Genomic DNA, 27,172 nt, shown 5'->3' on the forward strand with positions numbered 1-27,172 from the left:
TAGCCCGCCTGACTCTTCTAAATATGTTAAAATTTTCTTATTTTATTTTGTTTGGTCTTTAAATTTTACTCATATCGTTATGGTCCTGCATGACATGTAAAAAAAAAAAAAAAAAAAAAAAGAGTCCCGAGAAAAAGGCAAAGTCGTGTTTTAGCCCTGCTTTTATAACCACGGTGTTGTTTTAGGGCGTTTTACTCATTGACTCGCCTAGCCCGCCTGACTCTTCTAAATATTTTAAAATTTTCTTATTTTATTTTGTTTGGTCTTTAAATTTTACTCATATCGTTATGGTCCTGCATGACATGTGGTATAAGAGCCATGAAATACAGTTCTTAGGGACGCTAGAAATAAAAATTGGAAACAATCTTTAATAGGTATAATAGAATCTAGTTTGTCTCATGGACCGGTATATTTTAATGTTTACCCAAATTTACAACTTTCTTTGTCTGATAAGAATATTTTTCAAGCATTAACATTAAATGTCAAAACTCATGGTTATAATTATTTACCAGGATCGGAAGTAATATGTATATGTTATCGTATATATTTTAAACCATTAAAAACGATGAATCCTAAATGTAAGAAAGTAAATAAACCTATAAATGAAACAATTTTAATAGAAAGTAATTTCGATATGTCAAAAATTACAACTAGAAAAGCCATAAAATGGGATGAAATAAAATTTCCCCAACACTGGATTTTAGAAGATAATATACCACCCACGCCTTTAATAAATAATAATATAGAAAGTATTATACAAACTTCTGATGGGGCCGTTACTATAGAATTTAACAAGGAAATAGAATATGAACACAACCTAATAAAACGAACAAGATCAGCAAGATCTTCACATTCATACATATCACCATTAGATTATAATGTAGAAGTCCCCTCTACTCGTGCTTCTGTTGATATCAGAAAAATAAATAATCTAAATATACATGATGATATTGTGTATGAGGCGGAGGCATCTACTCCTTCTGAAATGAATTTTACAGTTTAATGGATTTAGACGAAAAAATAGATTTTAGCCCTGGTTCTCAGGCAAGAAAAATTATTTCAGAAGAATTTTATTCAACTAAATGGACATTTTTTAAAGATTGGTTATTTAAAAATTATTCTAAAGAGGAGTTACAAGAGATACAAAATACATTTTATGAACATTTATCCTCTATAAATCAGATTATACATTTTATTCTTGGTTTACTTATACTTTTCTACATGATATTCACAACATAGAAAGAGATTATACTCTATCAGGAGACAAGATAATAACAAGCATATTTCCACCTCAAATCCCTTTTACAATTACAAATAACAACGTTACCATAAAATTTTCAGCTTATCAAAAACTTTTTGAAGAAAAGACTCCTACTGTAGATATAAATCATATTAATAGTATGATCCAACAATTAAATTTCCATAATTTATATTCTATAATAATAGGAGAACAATTAATGGATTTACATAAAAAAAATAGAAAAAATAAATAGTCAGAAAGAGATAATAATAAAAAGAAAAGAGAAAGAAAAACAAATAAACGCTACTATTCAACCACCACAAAATATTACTGGTTATAAATTAAAAAACTACGATTATATGCTAGATATTATACAAGAACAAATGAAAAAACTACATATTAATACCATAAATAAAGACTCGGATGATGAGTCAGACATAGATGAGGCCCAAATAAATAAAATTAATAATTACGACAGTAAATTTGCTAGAAAGCCTGTCAAAAGATTATATTATTATCCAAGACCAAGTCCCCAAGATGTCCTACACGAGGAACAAGAATATGAAATTAATAATAGTTACAGTGGTAAAAATGTTTATGAATGGAATCTAGATGGATATACTGAAAGACAAATATATAATATGATTCATAGAATGTTAATGTATAGCACAATTGCTACAAATACAGGAAATACTGATAAACAAGTAGCTAACATGCTAATTGCCGGATTCACTGGCCAATTAAAAGGCTGGTGGGACAATTATGTTGATGAAAAAACTCAACAAGCTATTCTTAATACAGTAAAAACAGAAAATGGAATAACTACTCCCAATGTGGTATACACTCTTACTTGTACCATAATAGAACATTTTACAGGAAGATGGTAAGATAATTCTGAAAACATTCGTACCTTATTAAATGGATTATTTTGTAAAACTCTTACGTCCTTTCGATGGTATAAGGATACTTTTTTAAGTAGAGTTATGGAGCTTAATGATTGTAATAGTGTTTATTGGAAATCAAAATTCATAGATGGTTTGCCAAATCTTTTTGCTGAAAGAGTTAAAAACCAACTAAGAATAGATAATACAATTCCTTACGAAGATTACACATATGGAAAATTAATAGGAACTTGTATCCAGGAAGGTTTGGCCCTATGTAGTGAAATAAAACTCAACCATCAAATAAAAACCCAGCATCTTAATGAAAAAAGACAATTAGGAGAATTTTGTGATCAGTTCGGAATAGAAACCAGTAAAAATAAGAAGAAACAGAGAAAAGAATTCCAACAGAAAAAAAGATTTTATAAGAGAAAACATAACGATTTTAATAGAAAAGATAAACACATAAAAAAGAAATTTATTAAAAAGGAAAATAAAAAACCTCCTACTTGCTTTTCATGTGGAAAAAACTGGTCATTATGCTAATAAATGCAGAAATAAAAAAATAAAGAAACAAATTAATAATATGGATATAAGTGAGGACATAAAACTTCAATTAATAAATTTAATAGATAATTCGTCAGACGGAGAGGAAATCTCAGACAATAATTTTGATATCAACATAACAGATTATGATTCTAATTCAGATTCTGAAGAAATTGAATGTAATTGTGATAATCTAGAACAATGTTCATGTAACATGGATCATCAATTATATCTAATCTAATCTCAATTTAAAGAAGATTTAACCATAAATGTAATTAGTAATGATATTGCAGACTTATTAAAAGAAGTAAATGATCCAGAAATAAGGCAGAAGATATTAGAAAATTTAACTATCAAGGAACATAATATAAAAGAAGAAGGAATTTATTCAATGAAAAATGTACATAATATGTTAAGAGAAAGAAGAAATAAAAATTCTACTAATATACCTACAGTACAGGACTTACAAGATGAAATTCAATCTCTAAAACAGGATATATCCAAAATAAAAAAGGATCAATTAATAAATAATCAAAGAATTGATAAATTAGAAAAATTACAAAGTAACCAGGATGCTAGTGCTAGCAATAATACTGATAATAATTTTTCTTCAATCAATGGAACTAGTAATATCTAGAAAATGGCATGTTACAATTAATCTATTTATTACTTACAACTATCAAAGGAATTTTGTTGCCCTAATAGACAGCGGAGCAGATCTAAATTGCATAAGAGAAGGATTAATACCTACAAAATATTTTCAAAAATCGACACATACGTTAAGAGAAGTATCAGGTTCCAAATTAGATATTAGATATAAACTAACAGACGCAAAAATTTGTACAGAAAATGTCTGCATACCTATTAATTTCACTATAATTAAAAATATGACTAGTAATACAATGATTCTAGGAAATCCCTTTTTGGAAATGATATTACCTCTAACTATTGATAAAAATAAAATTGTAGGATCCTATAAGAATAAACCTGTTATATTAAATTTTGTCTCTGACCCTTACTCTATCTGGATCAATGAGTTAAATTTAAAGAAAAACCAAATAAACTTTCTTAAAGAAGAAATTAGAACGGTTCAAATAGATGAACAGTTAGAACAACCTAAATTACAGGAAAAAATTAAACTTTTAACAAACCAATTTTCCTTAAACATTTGTAATGACCATCCCAATGCTTTTTGGGAAAGAAAAAAAAACATATAGTTATGCTTCCCTATGAGGAAGGTTTCAATGAAAAACAAATTCCTACCAAGGAAAGACCATGTCAAATGAATTTTGAATATTTGAATATATGTAAAAAAGAAATAACTTCCTTATTAGATAAAAATTTAATACAACCTTCTAAATCTCCATGGTCGTGTACCGCGTTTTATGTTAACAAACATTCAGAACAAGAAAGGGGAGTACCAAGACTTGTTATCAATTATAAGCCACTTAATAAGGTCTTAAAATGGATTAGGTATCCTATTCCTAATAAAAAGGATTTATTAGATCGTTTACATGACTCTTTAATATTCTCAAAGTTTGACTTAAAATCAGGGTATTGGCAAATTCAAATTGATACCAAGGATAGATATAAAACGGCCTTTAATGTTCCTTTTGAACAATACGAATGGAATGTTATGTCATTCGACCTAAAAAATGCCCCTTCGGAATTTCAAAATATAATGAATGATATATTTAATCCTTATAACAATTTTATTATTGTTTATATAGATGATATTCTAGTATTCTCAAAAAATATCCAAGAACATTTTGATCATCTGCATACTTTTGAAAAAATAATAATAAATAATGGTCTGGTAATATCACAATCTAAAATGTCGTTATTTCAAACAAAGGTAAGATTTTTGGGTCATAATATTGAAAAGGGACAAGTCATCCCTATACAGAGAAGTATAGATTTTGCTGCAAAATTCCCAGATGAAATAAAAGATAAGACTCAGCTACAAAGATTTTTAGGTAGCCTGAATTATATATCACCTTTTTATAAAGATTTATCAACCGATAGTGCAATTCTTTATGACAGGTTAAAAAAGAACCCTGGTGCTTGGACTAGTAATCATACCCAAGCGGTTAAAAGAATAAAAGACAAAGTTAAAAATCTACCATTCTTATCTTTGGCTAATCCTAATTGGGAAAAGATAGTTGAAACAGATGCCTCTGAAATAGGGTTTGGAGGAATTTTAAAACAAATTCACCCTAACAATAAGCTTGAATTTTTAGTTAGGTTTCATTCTAGAAAGTGGACTCCTAGTCAAAAGAATTATTCTACTACTGCGGCTTCAAGCAGTTCTTATAGAACTGGAAATTCGTCACAAGCAGATAATCAGTCTCTTCCAATTCCCGGAAGCCCATTATATGAGGAGTTTAAAGCATTTTTAGAATCAAAAAAGGAAAATATTCCTAGCTTCGCCCAAATGATCACAGATGGTGAAACCATCAACGATAATTTTGAATATAAGGAATCATCTCATAGAGATACTATTATTATCTTAGAACATAAAGATATAATGCTTTATTTTGAAAATAATGATGATCCATGGTTTTTAATGACAAGATACTTGGATACAGCAACATACGCTGGATATTCTTATAAACAAAGATTATATTATGAGAATATTTTGAAAATAACTGGATCAGTTGAGTTTTCTCATTTTACATCCGGAGGTAATATCAGTGTTTACAATTTTAGCAAAGCCATTATCAAAAAAGATCATATCACCTGAGGAATGGGGATTGAGTACCCTTAAAGAAAAAGAGTTTATACTCCCTCCTTCGAAGATACCTATGAAATTTACATACTGGGATTATATTGAAAGCTTTCATAAAGCCTTCCTATATGAGAACCCTCAAAGAAAACATACTTGGTTCTTTAAAGTATGTGAAAAGGTTTATAACCAAAGTAAAGAAATACCAAATTGGTTCAGTAATTGGTGGATCTCATATGGCCCAAGTATATATATTCTCCCTGAGGAACCATTTAGAAAATTATATGGGGAATGGTTACCCGTCTCTCCTAGATACCAAAACCAAGCCGTTCCTTTGAAATCAGAAGGGTTGGAAGCAATATCTTCCATGCATTTTTTCATGGAATTTTCTATTCCGTGGATTTGGAAATGGTCCCCACATGTAGATTATACTCCCTCCAAATTACCTTCTCTACAAAGGTCATATTTTACTAAATTCTGGCCTAAAATGCTTCATAAAAATCCAGAAACAAAAATTCTTAATGCACAGGAAACAATTGATCATATCAATCAGCAAATTAAGAAATACCAAGACCAGAAAAAATTCTCGGAAATAGCCTCTGGGACAGAAGCAGCCCCCTCAACTTCTCAAAAGGTCAATCTAACTAAAGAAGAAATAATCAAGTCATTCAGGTTATACTGTTCTGAATTAGAAGAAAACCTTAAAAGGTTTACAAAACATGAAAATGCAAAAGATGAAGGTTCAAGTGAAGATATTTCAGATAATATGTCAGTTGATAACCACAGCCAAACACAGTTTTTAGGGGGAGAATCCCAACCAGATGATGAAGGATTTCCAGAAGAAGACCTCCCCATTGATTGCATGATTGACATGATTGAGGAATCAATCACTCAAAGAAAGAATCTTTCCAAGACAAAAAGGACAGCACCACAATAGACTCAAGGTGACAGGTGGATGGACCAAAATAAAAGAGGATGATATTCTTCAAAAATTATTGAAGACAAAGAATAATATTCGTCAGATATTATTAAAGCAAGGGAATCAAACAAAGAGTTATTTCTACTTTTCTAAAAGCTGTTTGCCAATGCTAAATGTAATAATTTAGGTTTTGTTTGTTTTTTTGTGGCCTCCGGATCTATTTAAGTAGCCTCTCTCTTATGTTTGAGACAGGCCTGGAGCCATTTCTATATTTCTCTCTTGTAATCTACTCTTGTAAAAAATCCTTCTGCAATAAATAGTTTTAAATAAATTTGGAGTATCAAAGTTTTACTACAAGACAATCTTGGATTCACCTTTCTGGTTAGTCTACTTCCTTATACTTTATTTTATTTGTAAGCCTAATGCAAGGCTAATTCGTTAATATCACATAGTATCCTCATGGAAGCAGTATTATGATCAGCAAATCATAATCAGATATGAGTAAATCAGATATGAGTTGAAAAAAAAAAAAAGAGTCCGGAGAAAAAGGCAAAGTCGTGTTTTAGCCCTGCTTTTATAACCACGGTGTTGTTTTAGGGCGTTTTACTCATTGACTCCTGCCTGACTCTTCTAAATATTTTAAAATTTTCTTATTTTATTTTGTTTGGTCTTTAAATTTTACTCATATCGTTATGGTCCTGCATGACATGTGGTATCAGAGCCTTGAAATACTATGTGATATTAATTCGATTTTTTTTATGAGTATATTCAATAGATTTAAAAACAGTAATAAACAATTGATTAAGAACCAGTTAATAGAAGAATATGAAATACCAAAAAATTTAGACCTTCTTAATAAATGGACTATTCCTAGTATCAAACCTAAATTCATTTATGAATTAGGAACTTTTGAAGAATTAGGTTTTATCCAAACTGTTAAAACTACAGAAGAGAATTTAACTATGAATGAAGATGACATGACAGTTCAGTTAATAACTCCACAAGATATTAATAAATACAAACATATTTATAATTACTTGCATATTGGTTTAGTGCAAATTGCTTTTAAACCATTAACATTACAAGGATTACCTGAAAGTTTTTTAGCAGTTCTTAGGGACGCTAGAAATAAAAATCGGAAACAATCTTTAATGGGTATAATAGAATCTAGTTTGTCTCATGGACCGGTATATTTTAATGTTTACCCAAATTTACAACTTTCTTTGTCTGATAAGAATATTTTTCAAGCATTAACATTAAATGTCAAAACTCATGGTTATAATTATTTACCAGGATCGGAAGTAATATGTATATGTGATCGTATATATTTTAAACCATTAAAAACGATGAATCCTAAATGTAAGAAAGTAAATAAACCTATAAATGAAACAATTTTAATAGAAAGTAATTTCGATATGTCAAAAATTACAACTAGAAAAGCCATAAATTGGGATGAAATAAAATTTCCCTAACACTGGATTTTAGAAGATAATATACCACCCACGCCTTTAATAAATAATAATATAGAAAGTATTATACAAACTTCTGATGGGGCCGTTACTATAGAATTTAACAAGGAAATAGAATATGAACACAACCTAATAAAACGAACAAGATCGGCAAGATCTTCACATTCATACATATCACCATTAGATTATAATGTAGAAGTCCCCTCTACTCGTGCTTCTGTTGATATCAAAAAAATAAATAATCTAAATATACATGATGATATTGTGTATGAGGCGGAGGCATCTACTCCTTCTGAAATGAATTTTTACAGTTTAATGGATTTAGACGAATAAATAGATTTTAGCCCTGGTTCTCAGGCAAGAAAAATTATTTCAGAAGAATTTTATTCAACTAAATGGACATTTTTTAAAGATTGGTTATTTAAAAATTATTCTAAAGAGGAGTTACAAGAGATACAAAATACATTTTATGAACATTTATCCTCTATAAATCAGATTATACATTTTATTCCTTGGTTTACTTATACTTTTCTACATGATATTCACAACATAGAAAGAGATTATACTCTATCAGGAGACAAGATAATAACAAGCATATTTCCACCTCAAATCCCTTTTACAATTACAAATAACAACGTTACCATAAAATTTTCAGCTTATCAAAAACTTTTTGAAGAAAAGACTCCTACTGTAGATATAAATCATATTAATAGTATGATCCAACAATTAAATTTCCATAATTTATATTCTATAATAATAGGAGAACAATTAATGGATTTACATAAAAAAAATAGAAAAAATAAATAGTCAGAAAGAGATAATAATAAAAAGAAAAGAGAAAGAAAAACAAATAAACGCTACTATTCAACCACCACCAAATATTATTGGTTATAAATTAAAAAACTACGATTATATGCTAGATATTATACAAGAACAAATGAAAAAACTACATATTAATACCATAAATAAAGACTCGGATGATGAGTAAGACATAGATGAGGCCCAAATAAATAAAATTAATAATTACGACAGTAAATTTGCTAGAAAGCCTGTCCAAAGATTATATTATTATCCAAGACCAAGTCCCCAAGATGTCCTACACGAGGAACAAGAATATGAAATTAATAATAGTTACAGTGGTAAAAATGTTTATGAATGGAATCTAGATGGATATACTGAAAGACAAATATATAATATGATTCATAGAATGTTAATGTATAGCACAATTGCTAAAAATACAGGAAATACTGATAAACAAGTAGCTAACATGCTAATTGCCGGATTCACTGGCCAATTAAAAGGCTGGTGGGACAATTATGTTGATGAAAAAACTCAACAAGCTATTCTTAATACAGTAAAAACAGAAAATGGAATAACTACTCCCAATGTGGTATACACTCTTACTTGTACCATAATAGAACATTTTACAGGAAGATGGTCAGATAATTCTGAAAACATTCGTACCTTATTAAATGGATTATTTTGTAAAACTCTTACGTCCTTTCGATGGTATAAGGATACTTTTTTAAGTAGAGTTATGGAGCTTAATGATTGTAATAGTGTTTATTGGAAATCAAAATTCATAGATGGTTTGCCAAATCTTTTTGCTGAAAGAGTTAAAAACCAACTAAGAATAGATAATACAATTCCTTACGAAGATTACACATATGGAAAATTAATAGGAACTTGTATCCAGGAAGGTTTGGCCCTATGTAGTGAAATAAAACTCAACCATCAAATAAAAACCCAACATCTTAATGAAAAAAGACAATTAGGAGAATTTTGTGATCAGTTCGGAATAGAAACCAGTAAAAATAAGAAGAAACAGAGAAAAGAATTCCAACAGAAAAAAAGATTTTATAAGAGAAAACATAACGATTTTAATAGAAAAGATAAACACATAAAAAAGAAATTTATTGAAAAGGAAAATAAAAAACCTCCTACTTGCTTTTCATGTGGAAAAACTGTTCATTATGCTAATAAATGCAGAAATAAAAAAATAAAGAAACAAATTAATAATATGGATATAAGTGAGGACATAAAACTTCAATTAATAAATTTAATAGATAATTCGACAGACGGAGAGGAAATCTCAGACAATAATTCTGATATCAACATAACAGATTATGATTCTAATTCAGATTCTGAAGAAATTGAATGTAATTGTGATAATCTAGAACAATGTTCATGTAACATGGATCATCAATTATATCTAATCCAATCTCAATTTAAAGAAGATTTAACCATAAATGTAATTAGTAATGATATTGCAGACTTATTAAAAGAAGTAAATGATCCAGAAATAAGGCAGAAGATACTAGAAAATTTAGCTATCAAAGAGTTACATACACTAAGTTCTCAAGAGCTTAGCATGATAATTAGGGATGCAGACAATGATACTATTCAATTGACTACCAGCACTGGATCTTCAAATCAGATCGATGTGGAAGCCCTAGCAAGAAATTTTGTGATTCACCTAATTGCAAAACTTTTGTCTTCTAAGAGAGATGAAGAACTCTTCAGATACTTGTTAGGTGGTATTCGACTATTACATTCCCTGTGTGATCTTGCACCCCGCAACAACAAACTTGAACAGATTTTGCTTGATAATCTGAAAATATCTGAACAGATGCTTGATTTGATCTTTTACCTAATCACTGTTCTTGCTAGCTTTAAAAAGGAAAGTCAACTTGCTCTGGTGCATTCAGCACTGTTGGCCTGCAGTCTGTATCTGTTAACAGCCTTTATTTCTTCACAATGGAATGAACTTGCACTAGTCCTTCTTGCACACCCTAAGGTTGATATATTTTTGCCTGTAGCTTTTGCTGCTGTCCATATAGACATTCAGTTTCTTCAGGTGAGGTTGTCTCAGTTTACTGATACTGGCATGCGGTCAAATCTTGCTGAAGTCAACCGTCTGTGTCAGCATTGTGAAGCTTCACTTCAATTTCTTCAGTCACTTTGCCAACAAAGATTCTTTCGTGAGCGCCTCGTTAAAAATAAGGAACTATGTGGAGAAGGTGGCATACTTTTATTAGCTCATGACATCATGAAATTACCATTCTGTGAAGAATCGTATCTTATGGCTGTTGTTTCCAGGCTAAAGTCAAAAGTCTTGTCTATTCTACTGCATCTTTGTGAAGTAGAAAGCGTCTCTTTCTTGGATGTGGCTGCCAGCACTACTGCGGGTTTGACTTTAGCAAAGTCAACTATATTCCAGGTTCTTGAATTGTTGAAGACAATGTTTCGTGGAGATTTGAATGGGCTTGCTGCTTTCTCTGACAAAACCTATCCACGTGGACTTCTGCAACTTAATGCAATGCGATTAACATACATTCTCTCTGATGATTCTAACTTTAGATCTTACATCACCATGAACTTTACTGAAGTTCTGACAACAATATTTTTGCTACCACATGCGGAGTTCCTGTCTAGTTGGTGCTCCTCTGAGTCTCGGCTTTCAGAAGAAGATGCAACTCTGGATTATGATTCGTTGGCAGCAGCCGGATGGGTTTTGGGTGTGCTGACATCATCAGATGTTCCGGAATCTACTTTTAATGCGTGTCGTGTTTCTCGGACTTCTTATGCGTTTCAGAGAACATCTTTACTTGTTAAAGTTGTAGCAAATCTCACTTTTTTTATTCCGGATTTATATAAAGAGGAGAAGGATCTCTTCCTTAATACATTCCTGCAGTGCTTGCAGAAGGAAATTCCTAATTTACCATATGGAGTTTCTAATGATGCTGGAGCTGAAAAGGCTGCTGTCATTAGCCAAAACCTGCGTTCCCTATTGGTTCATGCAGAATCATTAATTCTTGGATTCCTTAATCAGGATGATGTACAGCTGTTTAGGGTATTCATTTCTCAGCTGGATCCACTAATTACTCCAGAATCCAATATCGACAAAACCGAAGAGGGTAATGTTGGGAATCAAGGATCTCCAAATCCACATGGAAACGAGAACAAGGGCGTTTCTGACAATTCAGTTGTGGAAGAACTGAACCAGTTAAATATAGATCCATCTAATGCTTTAGTTAGGCAAGAACACCGGATTGATTTGCCTCAAAGTTTTAATGCTAGGGTTTTTCATGAAAGCGAAGGAGATGGTCAAAACATTGAAACAAATGGATTGGATTCAAATGGCATGGCAAGTGAGGAAAAACAGTTGAGAAAAAGGAAACGCAACATAATGAATCACATGCAAGTAACCATGATTGAACAAGCTTTACAGAATGAGCCTGACATGCAGAGGAAAGATGCCTCAATTCAAATATGGGCTGATAAACTTAGTCTTCATGGTTCTGAAAGTTCTGCCTCGCAGCTCAAGAATTGGTTGAATAACCGTAAGGCGAAACTAGCACGTGCAGCTGCTAAGGATGCGCGTGTGGCTTCAGGCGGGGAGAAGCAAGGTGGGGGGTCAGGAACGGACCCGGTTTCCAACACGCCGGAGAGTCCTGATGAGTTCTTTGACCAGGCTCCATCTGGTTCTGGTGGTCAAGGTCAAGGAAGTCAACACAACAGAAACTTGGAAGCCCAATATGTTATGCATACAGATGGAGAAAAGAATATGAAATACCAAAAAATTTAGACCTTCTTAATAAATGGACTATTCCTAGTATCAAACCTAAATTCATTTATGAATTAGGAACTTTTGAAGAATTAGGTTTTATCCAAACTGTTAAAACTACAGAAGAGAATTTAACTATGAATGAAGATGACATGACAGTTCAGTTAATAACTCCACAAGATATTAATAAAGACAAACATATTTATAATTACTTGCATATTGGTTTAGTGCAAATTGCTTTTAAACCATTAACATTACAAGGATTACCTGAAAGACAAATATATAATATGATTCATAGAATGTTAATGTATAGCACAATTGCTAAAAATACAGGAAATAGTGATAAACAAGTAGCTAACATGCTAATTGCCAGATTCACTGGCCAATTAAAAGGCTGGTGGGACAATTATGTTGATGAAAAAACTCAACAAGCTATTCTTAATACAGTAAAAACAGAAAATGGAATAACTACTCCCAATGTGGTATACACTCTTACTCGTACCATAATAGAACATTTTACAGGAAGATGGTCAGATAATTCTGAAAACATTCGTACCTTATTAAATGGATTATTTTGTAAAACTCTTACGTCCTTTCGATGGTATAAGGATACTTTTTTAAGTAGAGTTATGGAGCTTAATGATTATAATAGTGTTTATTGGAAATCAAAATTCATAGATGGTTTGCCAAATCTTTTTGCTGAAAGAGTTAAAAACCAACTAAGAATAGATAATACAATTCCTTACGAAGATTACACATATGGAAAATTAATAGGAACTTGTATCCAGGAAGGTTTGGCCCTATGTAGTGAAATAAAACTCAACCATCAAATAAAAACCCAACATCTTAATGAAAAAAGACAATTAGGAGAATTTTGTGATCAGTTCGGAATAGAAACCAGTAAAAATAAGAAGAAACAGAGAAAAGAATTCCAACAGAAAAAAAGATTTTATAAGAGAAAACATAACGATTTTAATAGAAAAGATAAACACATAAAAAAGAAATTTATTAAAAAGGAAAATAAAAAACCTCCTACTTGCTTTTCATGTGGAAAAACTGGGCATTATGCTAATAAATGCAAAAATAAAAAAATAAAGAAACAAATTAATAATATGGATATAAGTGAGGACATAAAACTTCAATTAATAAATTTAATAGATAATTCGTCAGACGGAGAGGAAATCTCAGACAATAATTCTGATATCAACATAACATATTATGATTCTAATTCAGATTCTGAAGAAATTGAATGTAATTGTGATAATCTAGAACAATGTTCATGTAACATGGATCATCAATTATATCTAATCCAATCTCAATTTAAAGAAGATTTAACCATAAATGTAATTAGTAATGATATTGCAGACTTATTAAAAGAAGTAAATGATCCAGAAATAAGGCAGAAGATACTAGAAAATTTAACTATCAAGGAACATAATATAAAAGAAGAAGGAATTTATTCAATGAAAAATGTACATAATATGTTAAGAGAAAGAAGAAATAAAAATTCTACTAATATACCTACGTTACAGGACTTACAAGATGAAATTCAATCTCTAAAACAGGATATATCCAAAATAAAAAGGTTCAATTAATAAATAATCAAAGAATTGATAAATTAGAAAAATTACAAAGTAACCAGGATGCTAGTGCTAGCAATAATACTGATAATAATTTTCTTCAATCAATGGAACTAGTAATATCTAGAAAATGGCATGTTACAATTAATCTATTTATTACTTACAACTATCAAAGGAATTTTGTTGCCCTAATAGACAGCGGAGCAGATGTAAATTGCATAAGAGAAGGATTAATACCTACAAAATATTTTCAAAAATTGACACATACGTTAAGAGAAGTATCAGGTTCCAAATTAGATATTAGATATAAACTAACAGACGCAAAAATTTGTATAGAAAATGTCTGCATACCTATTAATTTCACTATAATTAAAAATATGACTAGTAATACAATGATTCTAGGAAATCCCTTTTTGGAAATGATATTACCTCTAACTATTGATAAAAATAAAATTGTAGGATCCTATAAGAATAAACCTGTTATATGAAATTTTGACTCTGACCCTTACTCTATATGGATCAATGAGTTAAATTTAAAGAAAAACCAAATAAACTTTCTTAAAGAAGAAATTAGAACGGTTCAAATAGATGAACAGTTAGAACAACCTAAATTACAGGAAAAAATTAAACTTTTAACAAACCAATTTTCCTTAAACATTTGTAATGACCATCCCAATGCTTTTTGGGAAAGAAAAAAACATATAGTTATGCTTCCCTATGAAGAAGGTTTCAATGAAAAACAAATTCCTACCAAGGCAAGACCATGTCAAATAAATTTTGAATATTTGAATATATGTAAAAAGGAAATAACTTCCTTATTAGATAAAAATTTAATACAACCTTCTAAATCTCCATGGTCGTGTACCGCGTTTTATGTTAACAAACATTCAGAACAAGAAAGGGGAGTACCAAGACTTGTTATCAATTATAAGCCACTTAATAAGGTCTTAAAATGGATTAGGTATCCTATTCCTAATAAAAAGGATTTATTAGATCGTTTACATGACTCTTTAATATTCTCAAAGTTTGACTTAAAATCAGGGTATTGGCAAATTCAAATTGATACCAAGGATAGATATAAAACGGCCTTTAATGTTCCTTTTGAACAATACGAATGGAATGTTATGCCATTTGGCCTAAAAAATGCCCCTTCGGAATTTCAAAATATAATGAATGATATATTTAATCCTTATAGCAATTTTATTATTGTTTATATAGATGATATTCTAGTATTCTCAAAAAATATCCAAGAACATTTTGATCATCTGCATACTTTTGAAAAAATAATAATAAATAATGGTCTGGTAATATCACAATCTAAAATGTCGTTATTTCAAACAAAGGTAAGATTTTTGGGTCATAATATTGAAAAGGGACAAGTCATCCCTATACAAAGAAGTATAGATTTTGCTGCAAAATTCCCAGATGAAATAAAAGATAAGACTCAGCTACAAAGATTTTTAGGTAGCCTGAATTATATATCACCTTTTTATAAAGATTTATCAACCGATAGTGCAATTCTTTATGACAAGTTAAAAAAGAACCCTGGTGCTTGGACTAGTAATCATACCCAAGCGGTTAAAAGAATAAAAGACAAAGTTAAAAATCTACCATGCTTATCTTTGGCTAATCCTAATTGGGAAAAGATAGTTGAAACAGATGCCTCTGAAATAGGGTTTGGAGGAATTTTAAAACAAATTCACCCTAACAATAAGCATGAATTTTTAGTCAGGTTTCATTCTGGAAAGTGGACTCCTAGTCAAAAGAATTATTCTACTACTGCTAAAGAAATTTTAGCATTAGTAAAATGTATTCTTAAATTTCAAGATGATTTATATAATCAACATTTCATTATAAAAACAGATTGTCAGGCAGCTAAATTCATGTTTAATAAAGACTTCAAACATGATGTTTCTAAAGAAATGTTTACCAGATGGCAAGCTACATTAGCATGTTTTGATTTTGAAATTCAATACAAAAAAGGAAGTGATAATAGTCTTCCCGATTTTATAACTAGAGAATTTCTGAATGAGTTATAGCCAACTAAGACAGTTATCTTATGATATCATTAATACAAAAAATTTAATTAATAAAGCGGAAATTGAATTAACCAACTTAACAAATGAAACATATTTCAGGAGAACAGTAATAAATTTAAGATTAATTGGTTTAAGAATTCAGCTCAAAAATCTTGAGAACAAACTTATATTACTCTTAAATTGACATTTTCAGGTAAATTTCTTATGGGTGACTCAAGATTACAAATAAAGAATAATATTCATTGTAAACATATCAGGGTCTTAGAATCGTTTATCAAACGAAGTAAAAAAGATAAAGATAGACCAATAACAAGAACTGACATGAAACGATATAACATTATGTTCAAATATCTTCATAAGAAAATCTCAGAAACTACATGGTAATTTGCAGAATGAATTCCAATCGAGGAAGAGGCCATCCTTCATACAGGGGTGGTTATGGTAGAGGCCGAGGAAATCCTGCGGCTTCAAGCAGTTCTTATAGAACTGGAAATTCGTCACAAGCAGATAATCAGTCTCTTCCAATTCCTGGAAGCCCATTATATGAGGAGTTTAAAGCATTTTTAGAATCAAAAAAGGAAAATATTCCTAGCTTCGCCCAAATGATCACAGATGGTGAAACCATTAACGATAATTTTGAATATAAGGAATCATCTCATAGAGATACTATTATTATCTTAGAACATAAAGATATAATGCTTTATTTTGAAAATAATGATGATCCATGGTTTTTAATGACAAGATACTTGGATACAGCAACATACGCTGGATATTCTTATAAACAAAGATTATATTATGAGAATATTTTGAAAATAACTGGATCAGTTTAATTTTCTCATTTTACATCCGGAGGTAATACTAGTGTTTACAATTTTAGCAAAGCCATTATCAAAAAGATCATATCACCTGAGGAATGGGGATTGAGTACCCTTAAAGAAAAAGAGTTTATACTCCCTCCTTCGAAGATACCAATGAAATTTACATACTGGGATTATATTGAAAGCTTTCATAAAGCCTTCCTATATGAGAACCCTCAAAGAAAACATACTTGGTTCTTTAAAGTATGTGAAAAGGTTTATAACCAAAGTAAAGATATACAAAATTGGTTCAGTAATTGGTGGATCTCATATGGCCCAAGTATAGATATTCTCCCTGAGGAACCATTTAGAAAATTATAAGGGGAATGGTTACCCGTCTCTCCTAGATACCAAAACCAAGCCGTTCCTTTGAAATCAGAAGGGTTGGAAGCAATATCTTCCATGCATTTTTTCATGGAATTTTCTATTCCGTGGATTTGGAAATGGTCCCCACATGTAGATTATACTCCCTCCAAATTTCCTTCTCTACAAAGGTCATATTTTACTAAATTCTGGCCTAAAATGCTTCATAAAAATCCAGAAACAAAAATTCTTAATGCACAGGAAACAATTGATCATATCAATCAGCAAATTAAGAAATACCAAGACCAGAAAAAATTCTCGGAAATAGCCTCCTCGACAGTAGCAGCCCCCTCAACTTCTCAAAAGGTCAATCTAACTAAAGAAGAAATAATCAAGTCATTCAGGTTATACTGTTCTGAATTAAAAGAAAACCTTAAAAGGTTTACAAAACATGAAAATGCAAAAGATGAAGGTTCAAGTGAAGATATTTCAGATAATATGTCAGTTGATAACCACAGCCAAACTCAGTTTTTAGCGGGAGAATCCCAGCCAGATGATGAAGGATTTCCAGAAGAAGACCTCCCCATTGATTGCATGATTGACATGATTGAGGAATCAATCACTCAAAGAAAGAATCTTTCCAAGACAAAAAGGACAGCACCACAATAGACTCAAGGTGACAGGTGGATGGACCAAAATAAAAGAGGATGATATTCTTCAAAAATTATTGAAGACAAAGAATAATATTCTTCAGATGTTATTAAAGAAAGGGAATCAAACAAAGAGTCATTTCTACTTTTCTAAAAGCTGTTTGCCAATGCTAAATGTAATAATTTAGGTTTTGTTTGTTTTTTTGTGGCCTCCGGATCTATTTAAGTAGCATCTCTCTTATGTTTGAGACAGGCCTGGAGCCATTTCTATATTTCTCTCTTGTAATCTACTCTTGTAAAAAATCCTTCTGCAATAAATAGTTTTAAATAAATTTGGAGTATCAAAGTTTTACTACAAGACAATCTTGGATTCACCTTTCTGGTTAGTCTACTTCCTTATACTTTATTTTATTTGTGAGCCTAATGCAAGGCTAATTCGTTAATATCACATAGTATCCTCATGGAAGCAGTATCATGATCAGCAAATCATAATCAGATATGAGTAAATCAGATATGAGTTGAAAAAAAAAAAAAAGAGACCGGAGAAAAAGGCAAAGTCGTGTTTTAGCCCTGCTTTTGTAACCACGGTGTTGTTTTAGGGTGTTTTACTCATTGACTCGCCTAGCCCGCCTGACTCTTCTAAATATTTTAAAATTTTCTTATTTTATTTTGTTTGGTCTTTAAATTTTACTCATATCGTTATGGTCCTGCATGACATGTGGTATCAGAGCCTTGAAATACTATGTGATATTAATTCGATTTTTTTTATGAGTATATTCAATAGATTTAAAAACAGTAATAAACAATTGATTAAGAACCAGTTAATAGAAGAATATGAAATACCAAAAAATTTAGACCTTCTTAATAAATGGACTATTCCTAGTATCAAACCTAAATTCATTTATGAATTAGGAACTTTTGAAGAATTAGGTTTTATCCAAACTGTTAAAACTACAGAAGAGAATTTAACTATGAATGAAGATGACATGACAGTTCAGTTAATAACTCCACAAGATATTAATAAATACAAACATATTTATAATTACTTGCATATTGGTTTAGTGCAAATTGCTTTTAAACCATTAACATTAAAGGGATTACCTGAAAGACAAATATATAATATGATTCATAGAATGTTAATGTATAACACAATTGCTAAAAATACAGGAAATAGTGATAAACAAGCAGCTAACATGCTAATTGCCGGATTCAGTGGCCAATTAAAAGGCTGGTGGGACAATTATGTTGATGAAAAAACTCAACAAGCTATTCTTAATACAGTAATAACACAGAAAATGGAATAACTACTCCCAATGTGGTATACACTCTTACTTGTACCATAATAGAACATTTTACAGGAAGATGGTTAGATAATTCTGAAAACATTCGTACCTTATTAAATGGATTATTTTGTAAAACTGTTACGTCCTTTCGATGGTATAAGGATACTTTTTTAAGTAGAGTTATGGAGCTTAATGTTTATAATAGTGTTTATTGGAAATCAAAATTCATAGATGGTTTGCCAAATCTTTTTGCTGAAAGAGTTAAAAACCAACTAAGAATAGATAATACAATTCCTTACGAAGATTACACATATGGAAAATTAATAGAAACTTGTATCCAGGAAGGTTTGGCCCTATGTAGTGAAATAAAACTCAACCATCAAATAAAAACCCAACATCTTAATGAAAAAAGACAATTAGGAGAATTTTGTGATCAGTTCGGAATAGAAACCAGTAAAAATAAGAAGAAACAGAGAAAAGAATTCCAACAGAAAAAAAGATTTTATAAGAGAAAACATAACGATTTTAATAGAAAAGATAAACACATAAAAAAGAAATTTATTAAAAAGGAAAATAAAAAACCTCCTACTTGCTTTTCATGTGTAAAAACTGGTCATTATGCTAATAAATGCAGAAATAAAAAAATAAAGAAACAAATTAATAATATGGATATAAGTGAGGACATAAAACTTCAATTAATAAATTTAATAGATAATTCGTCAGACGGAGAGGAAATCTCAGACAATAATTCTGATATCAACATAACAGATTATGATTCTAATTCAGATTCTGAAGAAATTGAATGTAATTGTGATAATCTAGAACAATGTTCATGTAACATGGATCATCAATTATATCTAATCCAATCTCAATTTAAAGAAGATTTAACCATAAATGTAATTAGTAATGATATTGCAGACTTATTAAAAGAAGTAAATGATCCAGAAATAAGGCAGAAGATACTAGAAAATTTAACTATCAAGGAACATAATATAAAAGAAGAAGGAATTTATTCAATGAAAAATGTACATAATATGTTAAGAGAAAGAAGAAATAAAAATTCTACTAATATACCTACAGTAAGGACTTACAAGATGAAATTCAATCTCTAAAACATGATATATCCAAAATAAAAAAGGATCAATTAATAAATAATCAAAGAATTGATAAATTAGAAAAATTACAAAGTAACCAGGATGCTAGTGCTAGCAATAATACTGATAATAATTTTCTTCAATCAATGGAACTAGTAATATCTAGAAAATGGCATGTTACAATTAATCTACTTATTACTTACAACTATCAAAGGAATTTTGTTGCCCTAATAGACAGCGGAGCAGATCTAAATTGCATAAGAGAAGGATTAATACCTACAAAATATTTTCAAAAATCGACACATACGTTAAGAGAAGTATCATGTTCCAAATTAGATATTAGATATAAACTAACAGACGCAAAAATTTGTACAGAAAATGTCTGCATACCTATTAATTTCACTATAATTAAAAATATGACTAGTAATACAATGATTCTAGGAAATCCCTTTTTGGAAATGATATTACCTCTAACTATTGATAAAAATAAAATTGTAGGATCCTATAAGAATAAACCTGTTATATTAAATTTTGTCTCTGACCCTTACTCTATCTGGATCAATGAGTTAAATTTAAAGAAAAACCAAATAAACTTTCTTAAAGAAGAAATTAGAACGGTTCAAATAGATGAACAGTTAGAACAACCTAAATTACAGGAAAAAATTAAACTTTTAACAAACCAATTCTCCTTAAACATTTGTAATGACCATCCTAATGCTTTTTGGGAAAGAAAAAAACATATAGTTATGCTTCCCTATGAGGAAGGTTTCAATGAAAAACAAATTCCTACCAAGGCAAGACCATGTCAAATGAATTTTGAATATTTGAATATATGTAAAAAGAAATAACTTCCTTATTAGATAAAAATTTAATACAACCTTCTAAATCTCCATGGTCGTGTACCGCGTTTTATGTTAACAAACATTCAGAACAAGAAAGGGGAGTACCAAGACTTGTTATCAATTATAAGCCACTTAATAAGGTCTTAAAATGGATTAGGTATCCTATTCCTAATAAAAAGGATTTATTAGATCGTTTACATGACTCTTTAATATTCTCAAAGTTTGACTTAAAATCAGGGTATTGGCAAATTCAAATTGATACCAAGGATAGATATAAAACGGCCTTTAATGTTCCTTTTGGACAATACGAATGGAATGTTATGCCATTCGGCCTAAAAAATGCCCCTTCGGAATTTCAAAATATAATGAATGATATATTTAATCCTTATAGCAATTTTATTATTGTTTATATAGATGATATTCTAGTATTCTCAAAAAATATCCAATAACATTTTGATCATCTGCATACTTTAGAAAAAATAATAATAAATAATGGTCCGGTAATATCACAATCTAAAATGTTGTTATTTCAAACAAAGGTAAGATTTTTGGGTCATAATATTGAAAAGGGACAAGTCATCCCTATACAAAGAAGTATAGATTTTGCTGCAAAATTCCCAGTTGAAATAAACGATAAGACTCAGCTACAAAGATTTTTAGGTAGCCTGAATTATATATCACCTTTTTATAAAGATTTATCAACCGATAGTGCAATTCTTTATGACAGGTTAAAAAAGAACCCTGGTGCTTGGACTAGTAATCATACCCAAGCGGTTAAAAGAATAAAAGACAAAGTTAAAAATCTACCATGCTTATCTTTGGCTAATCCTAATTGGGAAAAGATAGTTGAAACAGATGCCTCTGAAATAGGGTTTGGATGAATTTTAAAACAAATTCACCCTAACAATAAGCATGAATTTTTAGTCAGGTTTCATTCTGGAAAGTGGACTCCTAGTCAAAAGAATTATTCTACTACTGCTAAAGAAATTTTAGCATTAGTAAAATGTATTCTTAAATTTCAAGATGATTTATATAATCAACATTTCATTATAAAAACAGATTGTCAGGCAGCTAAATTCATGTTTAATAAAGACTTCAAACATGATGTTTCTAAACAAATGTTTACCAGATGGCAAGCTACATTAGCATGTTTTGATTTTGAAATTCAATACAAAAAAGGAAGTGATAATAGTCTTCCCGATTTTTTAACTAGAGAATTTCTGAATGAGTTATAGCCAACTAAGACAGTTATCTTATGATATCATTAATACAAAAAATTTAATTAATAAAGCGGAAATTGAATTAACCAACTTAACAAATGAACCATATTTCAGGAGAACAGTAATAAATTTAAGATTAATTGGTTTAAGAATTCAGCTCAAAAATCTTGAGAACAAACTTATATTACTCTTAAATTGACATTTTCAGGTAAATTTCTTATGGGTGACTCAAGATTACAAGTAAAGAATAATATTCATTGTAAAGATATCAGGGTCTTAGAATCGTTTATCAAACAAAGTAAAAAAGATAAAGATAGACCAATAACAAGAACTGACATGAAACGATATAACATTATGTTCAAATATCTTCATAAGAAAATCTCAGAAACTACATGCTAATTTGCAGGATGAATTCCAATCGAGGAAGAGGTCATCCTTCATACAGGGGTGGTTATGGTAGAGGCCGAGGAAATCCTGCGGCTTCAAGCAGTTCTTATAGAACTGGAAATTCGTCACAAGCAGATAATCAATCTCTTCCAATTCCCGGAAGCCCATTATATGAGGAGTTTAAAGCATTTTTAGATTCGAAAAAGGAAAATATTCCTAGCTTCGCCCAAATGATCACAGATGGTGAAACCATCAACGATAATTTTGAATATAGGGAATCATCTCATAGAGATACTATTATTATCTTAGAACATAAAGATATAATGCTTTATTTTGAAAATAATGATGATCCATGGTTTTTAATGACAAGATACTTGGATACAGCAACATACGCTGGATATTCTTATAAACAAAGATTATATTATGAGAATATTTTGAAAATAACTGGATCAGTTGAATTTTCTCATTTTACATTCGGAGGTAATACCAGTGTTTACAATTTTAGCAAAGCCATTATCAAAAAGATCATATCACCTGAGGAATGGGGATTGAGTACCCTTAAAGAAAAAGAGTTTATACTCCCTCCTTCGAAGATACCAATGAAATTTACATACTGGGATTATATTGAAAGCTTTCATAAAGCCTTCCTATATGAGAACCCTCAAAGAAAACATACTTGGTTCTTTAAAGTATGTGAAAAGGTTTATAACCAAAGTAAAGATATACCAAATTGGTTCAGTAATTGGTGGATCTCATATGGCCCAAGTATAGATATTCTCCCTGAGGAACCATTTAGAAAATTATATGGGGAATGGTTACCCGTCTCTCCTAGATACCAAAACCAAGCCGTTCCTTTGAAATCAGAAGGGTTGGAAGCAATATCTTCCATGCATTTTTTCATGGAATTTTCTATTCCGTGGATTTGGAAATGGTCCCCACATGTGGATTATACTCCTTCCAAATTTCCTTCTCTACAAAGGTCATATTTTACTAAATTCTGGCCTAAAATGCTTCATAAAAATCCAGAAACAAAAATTCTTAATGCACAGGAAACAATTGATCATATCAATCAGCAAATTAAGAAATACCAAGACCAGAAAAAATTCTCGGAAATAGCCTCCTCGACAGAAGCAGCCCCCTCAACTTCTCAAAAGGTCAATCTAACTAAAGAAGAAATAATCAAGTCATTCAGGTTATATTGTTCTGAATTAAAAGAAAACCTTAAAAGGTTTACAAAACATGAAAATGCAAAAGATGAAGGTTCAAGTGAAGATATTTCAGATAATATGTTAGTTGATAACCACAGCCAAAGACAGTTTTTAGCGGGAGAATCCCAGCCAGATGATGAAGGATTTCCAGATGAAGACCTCCCCATTGATTGCATGATTGACATGATTGAGGAATCAATCACTCAAAGAAAGAATCTTTCCAAGACAAAAAGGATAGCACCACAATAGACTCAAGGTGACAGGTGGATGGACCAAAATAAAAGAGGATGATATTCTTCCAAAATTATTGAAGACAAAGAATGATATTCGTCAGATATTATTAAAGCAAGGGAATCAAACAAAGAGTCATTTCTACTTTTCTAAAAGCTGTTTGCCAATGCTAAATGTAATAATTTAGGTTTTGTTTGTTTTTTTGTGACCTCCTGATCTATTTAAGTAGCCTCTCTCTTATGTTTGACACAGGCCTGGAGCCATTTCTATATTTCTCTCTTGTAATCTACTCTTGTAAAAAATCCTTCTGCAATAAATAGTTTTAAATGAAAAAAAAAGTCCGGAAAAAAGGCAAAGTCGTGTTTTAGCCCAGCTTTTATAACCACGGTGTTGTTTTAGGGCGTTTTACTCATTGACTCGCCTAGCCCGCCTGACTCTTCTAAATATTTTAAAATTTTCTTATTTTATTTTGTTTGGTCTTTAAATTTTACTCATATCGTTATGGTCCTGCATGACATGTGGTATCACAGCCATAAAATACAGTTCTTAGGGACGCTAGAAATAAAAATTGGAAACAATCTTTAATAGGTATAATAGAATCTAGTTTGTCTCATGGACCGGTATATTTTAATGTTTACCCAAATTTACAACTTTCTTTGTCTGATAAGAATATTTTTCAAGCATTAACATTGAATGTCAAAACTCATGGTTATAATTATTTACCAGGATCGGAAGTAATATGTATATGTTATCGTATATATTTTAAACCATTAAAAACAATGAATACTAAATGTAAGAAAGTAAATAAACCTATAAATGAAACAATTTTAATAGAAAGTAATTTCGATATGTCAAAAATTACAACTAGAAAAGCCATAAAATGGGATGAAATAAAATTTCCCCAACACTGGATTTTAGAAGATAATATACCACCCACGCCTTTAATAAATAATAATATAGAAAGTATTATACAAACTTTTGATGGGGCCGTTACTATAGAATTTAACAAGGAAATAGAATATGAACACAACCTAATAAAACGAACAAGATCGGCAAGATCTTCACATTCATACATATCACCATTAGATTATAATGTAGAAGTCCCCTCTACTCGTGCTTCTGTTGATATCAGAAAAATAAATAATCTAAATATACATGATGATATTGTGTATGAGGCGGAGGCATCTACTCCTTCTGAAATGAATTTTACAGTTTAATGGATTTAGACGAAAAAATAGATTTTAGCCCTGGTTCTCAGGCAAGAAAAATTATTTCAGAAGAATTTTATTCAACTAAATGGACATTTTTTAAAGATTGGTTATTTAAAAATTATTCTAAAGAGGAGTTACAAGAGATACAAAATACATTTTATGAACATTTATCCTCTATAAATCAGATTATACATTTTATTCCTTGGTTTACTTATACTTTTCTACATGATATTCACAACATAGAAAAGAGATTATACTCTATCAGGAGACAAGATAATAACAAGCATATTTCCACCTCAAATCCCTTTTACAATTACAAATAACAACGTTACCATAAAATTTTCAGCTTATCAAAAACTTTTTGAAGAAAAGACTCCTACTGTAGATATAAATCATATTAATAGTATGATCCAACAATTAAATTTCCATAATTTATATTCTATAATAATAGGAGAACAATTAATTGATTTACATAAAAAATAGAAAAAATAAATAGTCAGAAAGAGATAATAATAAAAAGAAAAGAGAAAGAAAAACAAATAAACGCTACTATTCAACCACCACCAAATATTACTGGTTATAAATTAAAAAACTACGATTATATGCTAGATATTATACAAGAACAAATGAAAAAACTACATATTAATACCATAAATAAAGACTCAGATGATGAGTCAGACATAGATGAGGCCCAAATAAATAAAATTAATAATTACGACAGTAAATTTGCTAGAAAGCCTGTCAAAAGATTATATTATTATCCAAGACCAAGTCCCCAAGATGTCCTACACGAGGAACAAGAATATGAAATTAATAATAGTTACAGTGGTAAAAATGTTTATGAATGGAATCTAGATGGATATACTGAAAGACAAATATATAATATGATTCATAGAATGTTAATGTATAGCACAATTGCTAAAAATACAGGAAATAGTGATAAACAAGTAGCTAACATGCTAATTGCCGGATTCACTGGCCAATTAAAAGGCTGGTGGGACAATTATGTTGATGAAAAAACTCAACAAGCTATTCTTAATACAGTAAAAACAGAAAATGGAATAACTACTCCCAATGAGGTATACACTCTTACTTGTACCATAATAGAACATTTTACAGGAAGATGGTCAGATAATTCTGAAAACATTCGTACCTTATTAAATGGATTATTTTGTAAAACTCTTACGTCCTTTCGATGGTATAAGGATACTTTTTTAAGTAGAGTTATGGAGCTTAATGATTGTAATAGTGTTTATTGGAAATCAAAATTCATAGATGGTTTGCCAAATCTTTTTGCTGAAAGAGTTAAAAACCAACTAAGAAAAGATAATACAATTCCTTACGAAGATTACACATATGGAAAATTAATAGGAACTTGTATCCAGGAAGGTTTGGCCCTATGTAGTGAAATAAAACTCAACCATCAAATAAAAACCCAACATCTTAATGAAAAAAGATAATTAGGAGAATTTTTTGATTAGTTCGGAATAGAAACCAGTAAAAATAAGATGAAACATAGAAAAGAATTCCAACAGAAAAAAAGATTTTATAAGAGAAAACATAACGATTTTAATAGAAAAGATAAACACATAAAAAAGAAATTTATTAAAAAGGAAAATAAAAAACCTCCTACTTGCTTTTCATGTGTAAAAACTGGTCATTATGCTAATAAATGCAGAAATAAAAAAATAAAGAAACAAATTAATAATATGGATATAAGTGAGGACATAAAACTTCAATTAATAAATTTAATAGATAATTCGACAGACGGAGAGGAAATCTCAGACAATAATTCTGATATCAACATAACAGATTATGATTCTAATTCAGATTCTGAAGAAATTGAATGTAATTGTGATAATCTAGAACAATGTTCATGTAACATGGATCATCAATTATATCTAATCCAATCTCAATTTA

The 27,172-nt window shown here is 30.1% G+C and overlaps 1 protein-coding gene across 1 annotated transcript; it reads left to right on the plus strand.

Moving 5' to 3' along the window:
• Positions 1-8,993: 8,993 nt before the first annotated feature.
• On the plus strand, positions 8,994-12,368 carry LOC145029706 (nodulin homeobox-like). The gene has a single exon (XM_078978187.1). The coding sequence runs from the start codon at positions 8,994-8,996 to the stop codon at positions 12,366-12,368; it is 3,375 nt and encodes a 1,124-aa protein (XP_078834313.1).
• The last annotated feature ends 14,804 nt before the right edge of the window (positions 12,369-27,172 follow it).

This window comes from Lactuca saligna, chromosome 2 (genome assembly GCF_052625555.1).
Source record: "Lactuca saligna cultivar CGN05327 chromosome 2, ASM5262555v1, whole genome shotgun sequence".
Lineage (NCBI taxonomy): Eukaryota > Viridiplantae > Streptophyta > Magnoliopsida > Asterales > Asteraceae > Lactuca > Lactuca saligna.